A 19,793-nucleotide genomic window follows, 5' to 3' on the forward strand; every position below is an offset into this window, starting at 1 on the left:
AAAGGATGAAAAAAATTCCAATTGACTTAAATCCTGCTTTGAAATTAAGCAGGCTGAAACACTGGGTGCTAATTATCACCGCTCCGCAGCAAATGTTGGACCGTTCAGATGTAAAATTAAAGGGAAAGTTATTTTCTTCCCATGCTTTGTGCTATCTGCAGGGGTAAAAGTAAGAAAATAACTAAGTTAGGATAACTTGACATGAGCAGAAAGCATCATGGCTTAACTGGTATAGGGGGCTATAGTGAATGTGTAGACAGGCAAGAGAGTGGATCTGAAAGCCAGAGACATTTCTGTGCAAAAGACAGAGAGCTTGAGCAGGTGTAGTAATTAGCTGTATGCTTGTAGACAATAGACTCTTAGATGAAAATTGTATATCATAACTTAAGGTTAAGGTAGTTGAGGAGTTTGCTATGGATGCCGACCTATAGTGGAGAAAGTGCTGACACAGTAGGGATAGGAGATATTTTCTTGAACAGTACCAGTTAGAAAAGGGATTAACTCAGTTGAACAGTTAGGAACACGACCTTGTGAAGCACAAATAAGAAAGCGCTGGGTCAGCCTGACCGCTCAGGCATGTGGAATGTTCAGAAAACAATGAACAGATGGAACCGCAGTGCGTATGTGCAAGACGGGGGACGTTATCTACAATACTGCTGGAGTATTTCCGTAATAATGTTGCATACTGAACTGTATAAAAGATAGAGCACACTGGGAAACTCTTAACTGTTCCTGCCCTGACTCTTTTCTCTTTTACAAATTATCCTCCTTTTAAAAGCTGTTATGAATCCTGCTTCCAGCCTGTACCTAATAAAACATTCCATGTCTTAACCAGCCTGTTTTTATCCCCTTTGCTCTTTTGGTGATGATCTTAAATTTCTGGTTTCCAGTTATGGACCCACTGACCACTGGAAAAAATTTCCCATCTATTTACCTCATCAGACCGTCATAATTTTGAACAGTTCTACCAGGACAGCAATACAGTCATTATAACTAGCCTCAATATCCCCTGGCCAGGGAGGTGAAAAGTCGGTCACAGTTCCAGGTCTTGATTGTTACCCAGTAGTTCCCACTGGAAGGTGCACTTATGTATTTGTGGGGTGAGGATAGGATGCCCTTGACTAGCATGTTGACATTCACTACCTAGGTTCACACATAAAGAATAGTCACTTGGGTGAGGTATTTAGTAGGACTTTTGCTGCCAGTGAGGAAGAGAGAGGAGAAAAAAAATCAGATACATGGATGTGAATAGAAATATCTGTTAATAAGTGTGTTGTCATATGCTGAGTATCAGATAGAACACAGTTTCTCGACGGCTGCTTGGGGAGGGGGTGGGGTGGCAGCCTGCCAGAGCACCAGATTGAGAGTTTTATTGAATTATATTCAGATGCTGTCATTTAGTTGTGCACGGAAAGGCATAATTTGATGTAAGATTTATCAACAGTAGTGTCGGTCTGAAGCAGTTTGGCTTTGCACAGGCAGTGCAGTTATATTGTAAATGTAACCTGAACCCGGAGTCAGGTTCTGACCTTACGCTGGAATGAGGTGGAGTGAGACTTCCTGGAAAAGTTTCACTCTATTTAGGCCTTGGTTGTAAACCTTGACACCTGACTTGCACTACAGTTTAATGCAATGCGAAGCCAAGACAGCTTTGCACCAATACTAAGTTTGCAGTGTGGTTGCACCATTAAGGATCCTGCATGAGTTTTAATTACAAAAGAATAGTTCAGAATTTGTTCTTCTAAAATAGAAACTCTTTCTGTATCTAGAGTGATATTTATTTTGGAAATGGTCTGTGTGTGCGTTTTTCTGTTTTTTTTTTTGTTTAATGCAAATGTAGCAATGGGCAACATGATTTCTTTTAAACTTGACTGCTGTAAGATATTCCACAATACACTTATAGGAATAGGAGCATGTAAACAGTAGTAGGCCGTTCAACCCCTTGATAAGGTTCTGCCATTCAGTTAGATTACGGCTGATCTGTACCTCAACTCCATTTGCCTGCCTTTGCTCCATATCATTTGATACTCTTAGCTAACAAAAATTTACCAATCTCAGTCTTGAAAGCTTCAATTGACCCAGCATCCATAGCCCTTTTTTTCCCCACTACTGTGAAAAAGTGCTTTCCAATTTTACACCTAAATGGCCTAGCTCTAATTTTAATAATTAGACTCTCTTGTTCTGGATTCCCTCACCAGAGGAAACACTTTCTTTGCACCTGCTCTATCAAATCCCTTTATCATTTTAATGACCTTGATTAGATCACCCCTTCAACCTTCTAAACTGATAGGAATATAAACCAAGTTTATTCAACCAGTCCTCTTGTTTAGAAACATAGGAATTGCCAGACAAAAAGAGACTACCATCCTGGTTGTCGCATGACACAAAAATAATGGAGTTATTGACTAATTTAACTATTTAAGCCATGGGATATTTCTGGTGAATCAGTACCCACTAAAAAGATCAATATATCTTTCCTGTGGTTCGGTACCCAAAACTGAATGCAGTATTCCATGTGGGTCTGACCAAAACTCTGCACAACAGAAGCATCACTTCCTCACTTTTGTATTCCATTTGCATTTGTGACAAAAAGTGGAAACTGAGGAAGGGAGACCTCTGGCCTACATTGGCCCTGTCACTTAGCAGTCTTGAGGGAGAGTCATCCTTTGAAGGCACATCCTTTGCCAAAGGCCTTTAATGTGAGGACCTGGATTAAATAGTTGATGACTATGCCTTGTATATGTGATGTTGGACTTTGATGTGTACTAGATCAAGCAAACAGTCCACCACTTGAAGGCAAATGTCCATCAAATAGCCCATAGGGAATCTCTGGAAGGATTTACTTGGAGGCCAGATATATGAATATAAGCTCGTATATCCTGTATTTGGTGCTACCTTTTATTGGGTTGCGAAGCTGTACCTTGAACTGGTGTGTTCATGCTGAGGTCAGGATGGTGGTAATGCACTCACAGGTTATGGTAAATTGTGCAGTTGACCATGTTGAGGAGGAGACCTGCTGTTTGCCTAGCAAGGGCTCAAACCCTTGCTGGTTAGTTATCTAATGACTAACAAGTGACCATCCTCTTTGGAGGGTGGTGTGGGTAAGCAGGGTCTCCTTGGCTCCATGATGACATGACCAGATGATCAGGGATCGGAACTGAGTGAAAACTCTGACAGAATTGGTAATCCAGTTCTTGTGCCAGACTGATCGGTACTTAAGGATGCTGTTGATTATTGACCAGCCAGAGTGGTTCATTGCTGGGTCCTGGAGGTGGAGACCAGTCATTGGTGTTGGATTCTTCCCACACATGTCCAGATAACCCTGTTATCCAGTACATTAACTGGTAAGATGGCCTTAGCTGGAGAAGCAGTGGGAATCTTACATGTACCCTGTGCTGGTAAGCGGTGTGGCTTTAGCTGGTTGGATTCTAGCAGTATCCCTATGTACACTATTGAATGAGGGTGGGGTCTCTAAGCCTTGGCCAGCCCGTGTCTGGGCTTTGGTAAGTGAGGTGTTTGAGCCTATTTAAGCACGGTTATGGGTTTCCATGCATGACAAACATCTGACTAAGAAGAATTAGATTGGCTCATTTTACCAGGTATGGTAGTGTAGTGGTTATGTTACTGGACTAGTAGCCCAGAGAACATGAGTTACCACTGGGTAATTTGAGAAATTGAATTCAGTTTAACCAAGAAATAAAAAGCGAGTACCAGTAAAAGTGACCATGAAAAAAAGTGACTATAAAAACCCAACTAGTTCACTAGTATCCTTTTGGGAAGGAAACCCTCCATCCTTACCTGGCCTGACTTATATGTGACTCCAGTTCCACAATAGCATGGTTGACTCTTAACTGCTCTCTGAAGTGGCCTAGCAAACCTCTCAGTTGTATCAAACCATTACCATCGATTTATGAAGGCCCACCTCCTTCTCGGGACAACGAGGGATGGGGAATAAACGCTGGCCTTGCAAGGAATGTCCACACCCCGAAAATAAATTAAAAAAAATTTAATGTGTATCGCAGCTAAAAGTTTTTGCAGTTTGGGTGGAGAATTATTGTTGCCCATTGTGGTGTAAATAATTAAAATTGGCTGTTGTTGGATTTTTATTTATGCACGGCTTTTCGAGCGTAGTGCTTCTGTTTAGAGTTTGACTTAACATTCTCAGCTTATCTAATATTTTATATATCTTATTTTTTGTAACTAATTTGGAAGCTATGAATGTTCTAAAAGAAAAGAAATTGCAGGGCTTCCTTACTAAAATGAATGTGTAGTGGATGTTCTCATTTACACTGTAATAGTTTGCCTGAGTGACTACTTCTAGTGGTGCTGTTGTCAACTTGCATTAATTCTTCCCACCCTTCCTTTTCATTGCAGAGGTGTCTGATATAGGTGAGTCTGGCTAGTTTGTTGTACATGCTTATGATCCCACTGAACTTTAGCTACTTTCAATAGGCTGTAAGGACCCTCAGCAAAATGAGGGGCTTTTGAAATCCTTGTCACTGTAATTCAGGAAGTATTGGGATCCTCCTTCCCCCAACAAGATTCCAAGTAAAGTGTACTTCCAAGTAAAAAAAAATAGAGTACTTACAGAAATTGTAAAATGCTGAAAACAAACCAGCATATGGAAAGTGCTGAAATATTTTTGTGCATTAAGTGCTCCTAGTTGAAAGAGATTATAAAATGATTGTGTATTTGCATAATTTCTTTTTATTCAAGCATGCTCCAGTTCTGCCTATAATTTATAAAGAAATGTAGTTTTTTGGGAAAAGGTGGCACCGCCAAATTTAGGCAGTTTGAGAATAGAATCACCTAGCTCGAAGCTTTCCTTATAGTTTAGTGGATAAATGAGTCATATAGCACTGAGTTAGAGACGAGAAGGGTCGTAGATTCAATTCTCCCTGTACTAAGTAAGCTGATTTCAATTGGGAGCGGTTTGTTGTTAAAATTTGCCGTAAGCCCTGGGGTAGTGAGGGGAAAATTGGATAATTAATCCTGTTGGAAAATTGCATTTGTGAAGACGTCACTTAGGACTTGATTATGCTCGGCTGTGATTCCTCCCACAATTGAATAGCCTGTGGACACTCCACTGTCTAGGCTCATATGAAGAATCAGTACCTGGGCAAGGCACTGGATCATACTGTGCCTGTGAAACCATTAATCCAGCACAATTCAACACTTTGAGAAGTGGGGGGAAAGTTGCAGGGAGAAAAAAAGTCAGATTGTACTGCTGACACTAAAGGAGATCTTAAGAACTTGCAGCCTAGGAAAATGGTCAGTGTGATATAAGAGACCCTGTTTTTTACATGAAGTAGGAGTTTTTGCTGTTGCCACTGACAGCAAAGTGGGGGAACCAAGCTCCAGCCTTGACATTGAAAGTTTTGCTGAGAACCAAATAGAATGGAAGAAGCAGTTTCTTATACTGGAATCTGGTTGCATTACTGGTGTAATTACTGGGCTGGCGTTCTTGCATCCGGAGTTACAGTGACATGCGTTGCCTTAGGGTATTTTATTCTTTTATTCCACACTACATAATGAAGTTACTTTCCTTAGCATATCATTGTACTTAGTAAGATGACACCCAAAATGTGAAATGAGGTATAGTTTTAGAAGTACCTATTAACCCGACAGATGAGCTACCAGAATTTAAGACTTTGGATTATGATTTTTACATTTGTTAAAATTGTAGCCTTCTTAAAATTTGTTTAAAACTTCAATATTCTCTCTGTGCAAAGGAAAGTAACACTTTTGCTGATCAGAAAGTAATACATTTTTGAAAATCAAAGCTAACTTAACATGATTCCCAGACTGGACCTGTTCCCTGCTTCTAATATCTTAATTGGTGCCTGTTGTCTTTTGTATATATGTCTCATTTGTTTAATACTCAGGTTAAGATCAGAACTTGAATTATATGTCGCTCTGTGTTGTAACCAGTGTGGCATTTAACTGTATAATAAGAACATGATTTGTGGATGTCCTTTCCTTCAATATGTGGTGAATAATGCTGATCTAATTTCTGTTTTAAGGGTTGTTCACAATGCTGCAGTTACCAATAGGTTATTGCTAACCTAGTAAAGCTTATAATATGCCACTCATATTTAGCTCGCCAGAAAATGTAATTTCGCAAATGTTTTTGCAGAATATTTTCACAAAGGGAATATACACGAGGCTTTCATATTACAATATATAATTACTATTAATGTCTTTTAGATAGTGTCTTTAAAAGAGTACTCTTACCATAATCCTAGAAAATATCCCAGTTGATATCAACAATGTATTTATTTATTTAGTGGAAAAGTTTTTCCTTTCCTCAACATTAAGAGTATAGCATACTTTCCATGTGAATGTGAGCTGCTATGCTGAGTTTTGTGCAAATTCATAAATCATACTAATTACATAAAGTAACTGGCATGTAGATGTGTAATTGGGATTTTAATTGTTAAAAAATGTTTGTCTATTTTAAGTTTTTGTAATGCAAAACAACTTTAATCCCAGATGAATAGTTACGTTATCTAATCTGCTAATCCAGAGTATGCTTGTTCCGTGCTGTTTTTTAATGGTGTTTCCAAACTGTAGCTGGCCAGCTGAGCACTGATGACCTTAACTCGTTGATTGCCCATGCCCATCGTCGTATTGACCAGTTGAATAGAGAGTTGGCAGAACAGCATGTGCGGGAGCAGCAGCACATTGAATTAGCGCTTGAGCACCAGAAACTGGAGGATAAGAAAGCTTCGGAAGTGGCAGTGTCAAAAGCCCTGGAGCATTATCGATCAGAAATCATTCTTGAAAAGGACAAAAAGGCAAGGCAGAAACCCCGTACTGCATGGGTTTTACTACTTAACATCTTGCAGATACTAAAAGTATATACAGATTATTCTAAATACTAGTCAATTAATAACCACATCATCAACCAGAAATTTGAAAAGCTGCGCAAAGCTTAATTTGCCACATCCCCTTCCCAGTTCATAGCTGAGATGATAGAATGGCAAACTGTTTTGAAACTTCTAATACTGTCGCTGTGAAACTAGCTGAGACCTCTGCGAGAGCTTTGGAGAAGTGTTGTCCTTTCAATCATGTCTTCCCCAAGTGGGAAATTGCAACTGGGAACCTGTATCCTACTCCTCCATGGAGCAGTAAACTTCCTCTTGTGCAGTTATTTAATTAAAACACTGAAGTATGCCTGGAGAAAATACAGATTGGTTATGATTTTAGTAAAACAATTTGTAAAAAAGTGAAACAAAATCAGAGACGTTGAAGATCTCTCTTTCAACCCCAGACTCTACTGATGTTTCATTACCCTTTATGGTCTTAAGTTTTGGCAGTCCTGGGACAATTGATGGAGTGTTTCACAACCATGGAATGCTACATTTTTTAGAGGGAGGAAAGAGGATTTTATGTTGTGTACACAATATAATGTCAGTTGATGCAGAGTAACATTGACACATACTGGAATGCCTTTGGATAAGACCCACTGGTCTTGAGTATCTGTCTGCAAAATATAGTCTGTATCTAATGTTTTAAAAATAATTTTAATCTTTGTGGTTTGAAAGTAATGATCAGTGGGCAGTATAGGATTAATGCAATGTTTCAGCACCCACCCTGATCAGGCCACCCTCCTCATGGTGATTTTATTGTTTTTGTTTTTGCAGACAGATGTTTGAAGGTAATATCTTGGTTATGTGAAGTATTTATTCAATGTAGAAAGATGATAGGCAGGGTGAAGGAGAGGCTGAAAGGGGATATAATGGGTTGCAAAGGGAGATTAGAAATTTTAAAAGTTATATAAAAACATACTGGAATAATTTATATTCAATAAATATTCTCAAACACCATAAACTGAGATGCCTCATAATGAATGGCTGTTTTTGCTGATTGGCAAATTGGTAACGAGTGAACATAGACTCAGGATTAGTACAGAGAAATGAGATTGGAGTAGATAACAGTAAATATTTGAAGCAGAGGAACATAAAGGGATATGGAGAAAGCAAGGCCAGGGGGTTAATTTTAGATTGCTCTAGTGAGCAGCAGCAGAGACATGGTGGCCTAATGTGTGCTGCTGTGCTGTAAACCTGTGATCCTGTGATTTTTATGCTAACATTGCATTGATTGCTGTTGTGTGAGTTGATTTAATATAGATGCTCAAAAAAAAATCAATGAATTTGCCTTTAAGTGAAAATGATACTAACCTGGCCACCTTGCCCTACTGCAATTGCATTTTTTGTTAAGCAGTGTTGGTGTCAGTCGTGTTGTAGACTGCTCCATTTCCAAGATGATGGAAGTGATGGGAAAGCCAAAGAAAAGTCAAAGTGAAATCAATTGAGTAATATAATTTTTTTTCGAATTCAGGCAGAAGAAGTGCGAGAAGTGATGGAGGCTGAGATGCGAACCCAGCTACGCAGGCAAGCTGCTGCTCACACAGATCATCTGAGGGAGGTACTGAAGGTTCAGGAACAGGAATTAAAAGCAAAAAACCAGGAGGTAAACTGTATATTGAATACTAAGCTATATGTAGTAAAGTAAAATAATGAAACCTTCAAAGGAAGTCATAGCTTGCTCTTCAAATTATGACTAATAGGTCCCAAATTGTAATACAGTGGTTTAATTGCCTCAAAGTATAATGGTTAACATATTCTTTTGTGCGGTATTTTATTTTAACTGGTTAACAACTGTATTAAAGTAGCACACGAGAATTTTAAGCAAGTACGTTATACAATGCGCTACCGGAGGACATGCAGCGGTCAAAGATTAAGAGCTTAACATTACAGGTTTTATTTTATTTTTAAAATTCTTGCACCTGGCCTAATGTTTTAAAAAAAATGTCCTTTGCACCCTGCACTACATGACCTCACAAGCCTGTTGAGCTGACCACTAGATATCTGCAGGTTGGCTCATTCTTGAACTTTCCCATTTCCTTCTGGGGAGTCACCTTTCCCTTCATGTGACACTGCTGAGATCGGGAATTTGGTACCAGAATTATGGAATTAAATCCAAATCCTGCTCTCTGATGCATTATTTTGGTTTGTACAATGTGCTGTGCCATAGGGTCACACCTAACACTGCATACATTAAAAGGAGTAAACATTTTGTTGGTTTCCATAAACTAAATTATAATGTGTGTATCTATTCCCATTCTGGGATAGAGTTCTACTTTCTTTGTATGTTTCCAATCTTTTGTTCTTAAGTTGTGGTCCTGGACAGAGTGCTAACTGATTAGTTGACAGCGAAGGGCATCGTGGCTCAAGCAGGGCCTGTCCTGGCCCAACACTCAGTAACATGCATTTCCAGTAGGGGTTTACTGGATAGCAATCAGTGGTTTTATTTTTCCAACTTCCTAGTCCGAGCATGTAAGCCAATTGTAACAAACTAACTAACTGACTTAAGTTAACTCAGTACAGTCTGGGAATGGACATTGCTAATTTTCATTTAAAAACTTAAGTTTAATTTTGAGTATGAAGTGTGTGTGCGTGCGCGCACGTTCGTTTCTCACCTTTCACAATCAGTATCAGCATCAAAGACTCTCTGGGGCATGGATTTAAAGTAATTGGTAGAAGGATTAGAGGGAAGCTGAGAAGACATTTTTTCACCGAGGGTGGTGGGTGTCTGGAACTCACTGCCTGAAAGGGTGGTAGAGGCAGAAATCCTCATCTCATTTAAAAAGTACTTGGATATGCACTTGAGGTGCCGTAATCTACAAGGCTGCGGACCAAGAGCTGGAAAGTGGGATTAGGCTGGATAACTCTTTCTCGGCCGGCGCAGACACAATGGGCCGAATGGCCGCTTTCTGAATGCTGTAAATTTCTATGATTCTATGATGTCTGAAAAAAGTCCAATCTGAGAAAGGCATCACTGATCTTTTCATTTCCACACAAGCCAACTATGTAACCTTGAGGGAAAGTGTCTGTTTAGGGCCAATTAGTGCTGAATTAGATGCAGTTTCGTACTTTTTTTAGTCTTATACCACTTGTTTAATTGGATTTTTTTAATTTGCAGGAATTACAACAAAAGATATCTGAATATGAGACTCATTACAGACGCTTGTCTCAGGAACAGCTGGACAACTTTACACTGGACTTGAATGCAGCTTATTCCAGGTTGAAGGGGATTGAACAGGCAATGGAGAGTGAGTGATTACTTTTCATTGCAAATATTTTGCCTTAATTTTGCAAACCTTTGGTAGGATGCATTTATAACTGAAGTAATTGCAACAAGTATTCTTATCACTGGAAATTTTCTGACAAAGAATGTGAGTGAAGAGTCACCAAATTAATTGTTCCTGGATATTTACTTTTTAATATTTAATCCCCACCCCCACCTCATACACTGGTGTCTGATATCTGACAAAGTTTGCTGGAGTCTCTGGTCCCTGGTGTAATGCCATTATTGTCACTGGATGGTACATACTGCATTCTTGCATTGTGCTGTTGAAAAAGGTAGCAAGAGAGAAACAAACATTGACCAGAAGCTTAACAGGATCAGTCATATCAACACTGGCTGCAAGAGCAGTGCAGAGGTAGGGTACTCTGTGACGAGTGGCTTACCTGGGCTTCTCCACCATCTACAAAGTTCAAGTTAGGCATGTGATGAAATACTCACCACTTGCTTAGATAGGTTCAACCACAACAAGAAGCCACTCACCACCCAGGACGGAGTAGTTTGCTTGACTGATGTCCCTGCTACAGGACTTAAAAATCCATCCCCTCCATTACAGGTGGACTGTGGCTGCACTATTTGCGGGGTTCACTGCAGCAGCTCAACCAGTTGCAACAGCACCTCTCTCCCCTGTGCTCTTCGTCAATGAGAAGGACAAGAGCAGCAATGTTGTGGGAACACCCATCACCTCCAAGTTTCATGCCATCCTGACGTAAACATATATTGCCATTCCTTCATTGTTGTTCAGTCAAAAATCCTGGAATTCCATACCTAACACCATCATGGAAACATCATCACTGCAAAGACTGCAGCAGTTTAAGGCAAAGGCCCACCACCACCTACTCAGAACAAGGGATGGGCAGTAAATGTAACCTTGCCATCATCGCCCACGTACTGAGAACAGATTTTAAAAAAACATAAATGTGAGAACTGGACACAAGGACAAATCAGGCAAAAGAGATTTTGTTAGCCTTGTAATAGAATTTAAACATGATAGAATCATGCTTACTGATGTGATAGAAGGACATAGATAGACAATGTGAGTGGGCAAAACTATGACAGATTTGAAGTGTGACATCACTCACTTTGGATGCCAGAAAGACAAATCAGAATATTTTCTTAATGATGAGAGACTAGGAGTTGTGGATGAACAAAGGGATTTCGGTGTCCATGTACACAAATCACTAAAAGCTAGTGTACAGGTGCAAAAAATAATCACAAGGCCGAATGGCTTGTTGGCCTTTATCTCAAGGGGGTTGGAATTCAAAAATGAAGAAGTTGTGCCTTAGTTGTACTGAGCCTTGGTCAGACCCCATCTGGAGTACTGCATTCAATTTTGGGCACCGAACCCCAAGAAAGATATATTGGCCTTGGGTGGTGTATAGAGCAGATTCACCAGAATGATACAGGGCTGTAAAGCTTTAAATTATGAGAACAGGTTGCATAAACTTGGTTTGTATTCCCTTGAGTTTAGATGGTTAAAGAGTGATCTAATCAAGGTCTTTAAAATGGTAAAGGAATTCAATAGGGTGGATACAGAGGAATTATTTCTTCTGGTGGGGGAATCCAGAACAAGGGTGGGTGTAATCTTAAAATTGGAGCTAGGCCTTTAAGGAATGAAATCAGAAGCATTTTCTCACATAATGGGTAGTGGAAATCCCCTCCCCCTCCCCCCACCAAGAGGCTGTGGATGCTGGGTCAATTGAAATTTTCAAGACTGGGATTGATAAATTGTTGTTAGGTAAGGGTATCCGGGGATATGAATCAAAGGTGAGTAAATGGAGTTGAAGTACAGATGATCTAATTGAATGGCAGAACAGGCTTATGGGACTTAATGGCCTACTTCTGTTCCTGTGTTCCTATGATAAGGAGCCCTGTACTGAACAAAGAGACTGTCTGATAAATTACATAATTATGAGAGGTCATATTGTCAAAAATCAAAATACTGCAGATGCTGGAGATCTGAAATAAGAACAGAAAATGCTGGAAACACTCAGCAGGTCAGGCAGCATCTGTGGAGAGAGAAAGGTAGGGTTAACATTTCAGGTCGATGACCTTTCATCAGAACTGTTACAGATGAACAGCTTATAAGGAGGAACAGAGTCAGGGAAAAGGAGACGGGAAGAAAAAAAAAGAATGGTGATCAGGTAGAGGCCAGGAGCTGATTGAATGACAGAAGTGATGGTGGTGTGGCAAAAGGAGGCAATAATGTGAGAAATTAGAGAAATGAAAGATGTATCCGAAATAAAAGAGGGTGTGTAAATGGTTACAGTAGAAGAGCAGATGGTGGGAGAACTTAAGAATATAAGAAATAGGAGCAGGAGTAGGCCATATACCTCCTTGAGCCTGCTCTGCCATTCAATAAGATCATGGCTGATCTTCTACCTCAACTCCACTTTCCCGCCCTATCTCCATATCCCATGATTCCCTTAGTGTCCAAATATCCATTGATCTAAGTCTTGAATATACTCAACAACTGAGCATCCACAGCCCTCTGGGGTAGAGAATTCTAAAGATTCACAATCCTGAGCGAATAAATTTTTCATCATCTCGGCCCTCTTATCTTGAGACTATGAGCCCTAATTGTAGACTCTCCAGCCAGGGGAACCCGTCTCTCAGTATCTACCTGTCAAGTCTTCTAAGAATTTTATACTTTTCAATTAGATCACCTCTCATTCTTCTAAACTTAAGAGAATATAGGCCCATTTTACACAATCTCTCCTCATAGGACAACCCTCTCATCCCAGGAATCAATCTAGTGAACCTTTGTTGCACCGCCTCTATGGCAAGTATATCCTTCCTTCGGTAAGGAGACCAAAGCTGTACACAGTACTCCAGGTGTGGTCTCACCAGAACCCGATATAATTGCAGCAGGACCTCCTTACTCTTATACTCTAACCACCTTGCAATAAAGGCTAACATACCATTTGCCTTCCTAATTGCTTGCTGTACTTGCATGTTAACTTTCCGTGATTCCAAATCCCTGGACACCCAAATCCCTCTGACTATCAACACTTTTTAGTCTCTCACCCTTTTAAAAAAAAAAATGTTCTGCTTTTCTGTTCTTCCTACCAAAGTGGATAATTTCACATTTCCCCACATTATACTCCATCTGTCACCTTCTCGCCCACTCACTTAACCTGTTGCTATCCCTTTGCAGCCGCTTTGCGTCCTCCTCACAGCTTACTTTGCCACCTAGCTTTGTATCGTCAGCAAACTTGGATATATTACACTTGGTCCCCTCATCTAAGTCATTGATATAGATTGTAAACTTGAGGCCTAAGCACTGATCCTTGTGGCACCCCACTAGTTACAACCTGCCAACCGAAAATGACCCGTTTATTCCTATCCTTTGTTTTTTGTTTGTTAACCAATCTTCAATCCATGCTAATATATTACCCCCAATCCCATGAGCCCTAATCTTGTGTAACAACCTTTTGAAAATCCAAATATACTACATCCACTGGTTCCCCCTTGTCTACCCTGCCAGTTACACCCTCAAAAAAAACTCTTAATAAATTTGTCAAACACAATTCCCCTTTCATAAAACTCTGTTGACTCTGCCTAATCATATTATGATTTTCTAATTGCCCTGTTACTACATCCTTAATAGTGGATTCTAGCATTTTCCCACGACTGATGTCAGGCTAACTGGCCTGTAGTTCCCTGTTTTCTCTCTTCCCTCCGTTCTTCAATAGCGGAAGTATATTTGCTACCTTCCAATCCACAGGGACCATTCTAGAATCTAGGGACTTCTGGAAGATCAAAACCAATGCATCTGCTATCTCTGCAGCCACCTCTTTTAAAACCCTAGGATGTAGGCCATTGGGTCCAGGGGATTTGTCGGCTTTTAGTCCCATTAATTTCTCCAGTATTTTTTCTTTACTAATCTTAATTGCTTTAAGTTCCTCACTCTCATCAGACCCTTGGTTCCCCACTCTCATCAGACCCTTGGTTCCCCATTATTTTTTGTGTCTTCTACTGTGAAGATAGATACAGAATATTTGTTTAACGTCTCTGCCAATTCCTTGTTCCCCATTAAAGTTTCTCCTGTCTCCGCCTCTAAGGAACCCATATTTACTTTCGCTAATCTCTTCCTTTTTAGATACTTGTAGATGCTCTTACAATCTGTTTTTTATTTCTTGCTAGTTTACTCTCATATTTGATTTTCTCCCTCTTTATCAATTTCTTGGTCATCTTTTGCTGATTTCTAAAACCCTCCCAATCCTCAGGCTCACTACTCTTTTTGGCAACATTGTAAACGTCTTCTTTTATCCTAATACTATCCTTAACTTCTGTAGTTAGCCACGGTTGGATCACTTTTCCCGTGGAGTTTTTATTCCCCGAGGAAATGTATATTAGTTGAAAATTATGAATCTTTCTTTAAATGTTCACCATTGCTTATCTACCGTCACATCTTTTAATCTAATTTCCCAATCTACCATCGCCAACTCAACCCTTATTCCTACATAATTGACTTTGATAAGTCCGAAACTAAGGTCTTAAATTTAACATCATCACTCACAGAATTTCATATTGAGTTTATCATATTATGATCACGTTTACCCAGAGGATCCTTAACTATAAGATTACTAATTAACACTGTCTCATTACACAATACTAGATCTAAAATAGCCTGTTCTATGGTTGGTTCCTCGACAGATTGTTCTAGGAAAATTATCTCGAATTCATTCCATGAACTCGTCCTCCAAGCTACTTTTGCCAATTTGATTTGCTCAGTCTGTATGAAGATTAAAGTCCCCCACGATTATTGCATTACCCATGCTACATGCTTCTCTAATTTCCTGATTTATACTCTGTCCAACACTATAACTACTGTTAGAAGGCTTGTAAACTACTCCCACCAGTGTTTTCTGCCCCTTGTTATTTCTTAGCTCCACTCATACTGATTCGACATCCTGATTTTCTGAGCTAAGATCCTTTCTCATAACTGTCTTTAGCTCATCCTTTACTATCATGCTACCCCCATCCTTTCCCATTTTGCCTATCTTTTCTGAAGGTCAAGTACCCTGGACTATTTAGTTCCCAACCTTGGTCACCCTGCAATCATGTCTCAGTAATGGCTACTAGATCAAACCCATTTATTTCTATTTGTGCCATTAATTCATCTATCTTGTTATGAATTGATACGAACTAGATTGATTCCTGGGGTGAGAGGGTTGTCCTATGAGGAAAGAGTGAGTAGAATGGGCCTATACTCTGGAGTTTAGAAGAATGAGAGATGATCTCATTTCAAACATAAGATTCTTCGAGGGCTTGACATGATAGATGCTGAGAGGTTGTTTCCCATGGCCGGAGAGTCTAGGACTAGGGGACATAGTCTCAGGATAAGGGGTCGATATTTAGGACTGAGATGAAGAGGAATTTCTTCACTCAGAGGGTCATGAACATTTGGAATTCTCTAAATCAAAAGCAAAATACTACGAATGCTGGAAATCTGAAATAAAAACAGAAAATGCTGGAAATACTCAACAAGTCAGGCAGTATCTGTGGAGAGAGAAACAGAGTTAACATTTCAGGTCAATGACCCATCGTCTATCCTCCTGACTATACTATCCCCTAACACTACCACATTCCTTTTCTTCTCCCCTCCCCCCCCCGCCCCACTTGAATGGCCTCCTGTACCAGGGTGCTGTGATCAATTTGCCCATCCTCCCTGCAGTCTTTGTTCTCATCCACACAGGTAGCAAGTACCTCGTACCTGTTGGTCAAGGTCAAAGGCTGAGGCTCCTCCTACACTGCATCTGGGGTCACCTCACCTGCCTGACTCGCAATCACATCCTCCTGTCCCTGACCACTAACCAAATCTAAATAACTACCTAATCTAAGGGATGTGACTGCCTCCTGGATCAAAGTGTCCAGGTAACTCTCCCCCTCCCTGATGTATCGCAATGTCTGCACATCGGACTCCAGCTCAACAACTCTGAGCCGAAATTCCTCGAGTTGCAGACACTTACTGCAGATGTGGTTGCCTGAGATCATGCTGCTCTCCACAAACTCCCACATGCTGCAGTTACAACACACCACCTGCCCTACCATCTCTATCTAACCTTGTTTTATATATTTACTTAAATTTTTTATTTAATTAATTCACTTGGTTTATTTTTAGTTATTTTTAATAATTTATCTAGTTTAAGTTATTAATTTAATAAAGTATTAGCAAGTTTTAGGTTCCTAGTTTAAACCACTCCCCTAGCTTAGAGAGTAAAAAATGTGTTCCTCACCAACCAGTCACCAACATGCTGTCCTTTGATGTCACTCTTTTGAACTTCTGCCTGTGTTTGAGTTGGTCTCAGCTTTATGTCCCCGCTCTGCTCTCGGTCACTGGTCCCGCTCCTACTGCTCTCGGGCCTCCGCTCCTTTTATCCCCAATAACCACTAAAAACACTAACCAGTGAACTAAATACTTACTGACTTACCCTCGCACTTCTCCTTGTCTGGTGATGTCACTTTTGACTCTTTCTTGATTTTTGATTCCTCGCCCGGCTCCCTTTATGCTGCGCTCAGCCTTACTCTTGTTCTTTGGTTTAAATCACTTAGCTCCTCCTTCCCCCTCTGCACCTAATTCCCACACCCACCAAATTCCCAGTTGAATGCCCTCACTCTGTTAGCACTTCACTCCGTTAGAGGTTCACTCTCTGTCCTTACCGACGTCTATGTTCAAGCTCTGGGAGAAGCATGGAAAATCTGGCACGGTGGAGAAGGCTCCAGTGACCTGGGAGTATGATTGAAGAAAAAGGCAGGTGGCACCAGGGGTGCCGGCCGTGTGCTGTTAGGGGATCCCCAGCCCGATCCCCATCCCAGCCACCAGCTCAGAACCTCCCCCATATTGTCTTGAGTGTTATGAGTGAAAAGCACAAAGGTTGGATGATAACATATAGATATGCTTTGGTACAAATAGATAGTGGCTTTCGAAATTACTTAAAGACTGGCTGAGGAAAGGTGCTGAGTACATAAGAACAGGAGTAGGTGCGCGAGCCTGTTGCACCATTCTATCATAGAGGCTTCCCCAATCATAGAAAGTAGAATGAATCAAGCTGCATCATTGTTGCTCGTTATTCCACATGTATAATATGAATATATAATCTATTTATAATGAAAAGCTTGGTGCTTTCTTTAACCAGCTTAGTAAAATGTGTAATGTTGCCTTGTTTTAGGTCATGCCATTGCTGAAGAGGAAGCTAGAAAGGCCCATCAGCTCTGGCTCTCCATAGAAGCTCTGCAATACACACTCAAAACGGCCTCCGGTGACAGTCCTACTGAACCTCTACAGAATGCCCTAGAAGCTATTACAAATAGCTGCGGAGATGATCAGTTCACACAGGCCTTAGCTGGAGCCCTTCCTCAAGAATGTCTCTCCCGTGGAGTATACAGTGAGGAGGCATTACGTCATCGGTTCTACACAGTACGGAAAATAGCACGGCGTGTGGCCATGATAGATGAGACGAGAAATAGCCTCTATCAATACTTCCTCTCCTACCTGCAGTCCTTCCTATTAATGGAGCCCCAGGTAGCAAAGCCCCCTGTGGAACTTAACCCTGAAGACCTGGACACATTTAGACTGTTATCGTATGCTTCATTCTGCATTGAACATGGCGACCTAGAGCTTGCAGCTAAATTTGTCAACCAACTTCGTGGAGAACCAAGAAGGGTGTCACAAGACTGGCTGACAGAAGCTCGTCTGACCCTAGAAACAAAACAAATAGTAGCAATCCTTTCAGCTTATGCCAATGCGGTCGGTTTGGGTACTACACAAGTGGAATAATTCAACAGAACACAGTCCTTATCACGGCAGAAAAATGGAGTCCAACCCCATGAGCACTATACTGTAAGCACGATGCTGCTGAGTTCTCTGACTGTTCCAGTGTAATTCCATTAAATGGTACAATGAAGTTAAATGTTGGGAATGTGTGTCTGTAATTTGGTATAATAGTTTTATGGATTGGACTTTATAATTGAACCAAATAATCATTTCAATTCACTGTATGTTCATTTTTCCCTTCAGATGCATATCAATAAAACCAAATTAAACAATGATTGGAAAATTTATATTGATGTAATAAAGAACATAAAATTAGAGCATGACCAGTAGTGTAGTGTGAATCTTCTGATGAGTTCTTAGCTAGCTGTGTAGATGATCATCTACAGTTGGAATAACTTGTTTGGTTACCCTTTAATGGCAATTTGTAGTGACTCAAACCTGTTGAATGACTGGCTCTGTACAGATGAATGTAAGGAATCTTACAACACCAGGTTATAGTCCAACTGTTTTATTTGAAAATCACAAGCTTTCAGAGGCTTTCTCCTTCGTCAGGTGAGCGAGTGTGGGATTCCATGGAAGATTACTGCATTTATATTCAGAGAACATCTGTACAGATGAGTTGAGGCCAAGTAAAGACATCGATCATCTCAACATAAGCCAAGAATGCTGTTGAAGCTAAGGGTGAAACCGAAAGAGACCTAGGAGTTCCTAGCGTACGGTTTTTAATAAGGCTTTTGAACATTGAAGTCAGGTGTCGTAAATTTATTAAGCATACGGTACATGCAATAGTACTTAAACATGCTCTTAAAAGGTAGTACTTACAACCACACCCATTGATGGTTGGTTGGGGATTCAAATGTGTTACAGTTCTGAGCTTCAGTATGTTAGGCCTTTACGAATCAAAATACTCATTATAAACTGCCAGTTTTTATACATTTCTCTTACTCCCTCTGATAATCCGCACAATTCTACATTATGTAATTATATAAAAGTTAAAATGCAACTCCATAGAAGAACAAAAGTAAAATACTGTGCATCCATATAAGGAGAATTTAATTGACATCCTTTATCAATAACTTTAGTCTTCCTTGATTAACAAGCTCTTGTTGAGCTAACAATACCTTACTTTGTTATCTTATCGACAGTATCACTCTTGTTCCGTATAATTTGTATTCTACCAAGTGAAACCTTTAATTATAAGCCAGTCACTACAGATGCCCCAATTAAAAAGGATGATGTTTGCCCAGATGTTTTCCTTTACAGAATTAACTGTTTTCCCACACTGTTATCAAATGATTCTCTTATTGCTTCATCCTGAAGCTGGCCCAATAGCCCAGTGGTACTTTAAAGTGACTTATACTTCCCTGCTTAACAGGCAACAGCTAAAGATTAACATTACTACAATATAAAGAGAAATCAATAGCAGTATAACATTAGTAGACTTCAGGACAGTCTGATATTTCCTTAGAGTAATAGAATTGATTCTTAATATGTCCAATGCAGAGCACTAATGAATGAAGTCAATAGTCTGAATTGTTTCCCCCTTCCCTCATTTAGTGTCACAGGACACTTCAGGATATCTTTAATGTACTAATAGTTCAAGCCCCAGACCAATGTGACGTCAAGTCCTAAAGTAATGGGGAGCTTTTCCATTTTTAGTGGGCTGTGAAGACAGAAGGAAACAAATAAAATTCGGTAATTCAACATGCACAAGCATCTCTTGCTGGTGAACTGATGAGCAATGTTGACAGGAGTTACGGAGAAATCCACTTACATCTTACCAGCTAAAAGATGTTTGGTAGCCAGTGCCCCAGTAATGAAAAATGTACATTGTCATCTTTTAGAGGTTACTATTTGCATCCAG

At 40.1% G+C, this 19,793-nt stretch overlaps 1 protein-coding gene across 2 annotated transcripts in view; it reads left to right on the forward strand.

The window, feature by feature from the left end:
* immt (inner membrane protein, mitochondrial (mitofilin)) overlaps positions 1-18,204 on the forward strand; it is an 82,804-nt gene extending 64,600 nt beyond the window's left edge. For both annotated transcript variants that reach the window (XM_067982329.1, XM_067982336.1), the window contains 4 exons: positions 6,574-6,797; positions 8,344-8,475; positions 9,988-10,117; positions 17,325-18,204. In XM_067982329.1, the coding sequence (XP_067838430.1) occupies positions 6,574-6,797; positions 8,344-8,475; positions 9,988-10,117; positions 17,325-17,932 (1,094 nt within the window). In that variant the 3' untranslated portion in view covers positions 17,933-18,204. The remainder of the gene's footprint in view (positions 1-6,573; positions 6,798-8,343; positions 8,476-9,987; positions 10,118-17,324) is intronic.
* The last annotated feature ends 1,589 nt before the right edge of the window (positions 18,205-19,793 follow it).

The sequence above is a fragment of the Heptranchias perlo genome, chromosome 1 (assembly GCF_035084215.1).
Source record: "Heptranchias perlo isolate sHepPer1 chromosome 1, sHepPer1.hap1, whole genome shotgun sequence".
Taxonomy (NCBI): Eukaryota; Metazoa; Chordata; class Chondrichthyes; order Hexanchiformes; family Hexanchidae; genus Heptranchias; species Heptranchias perlo.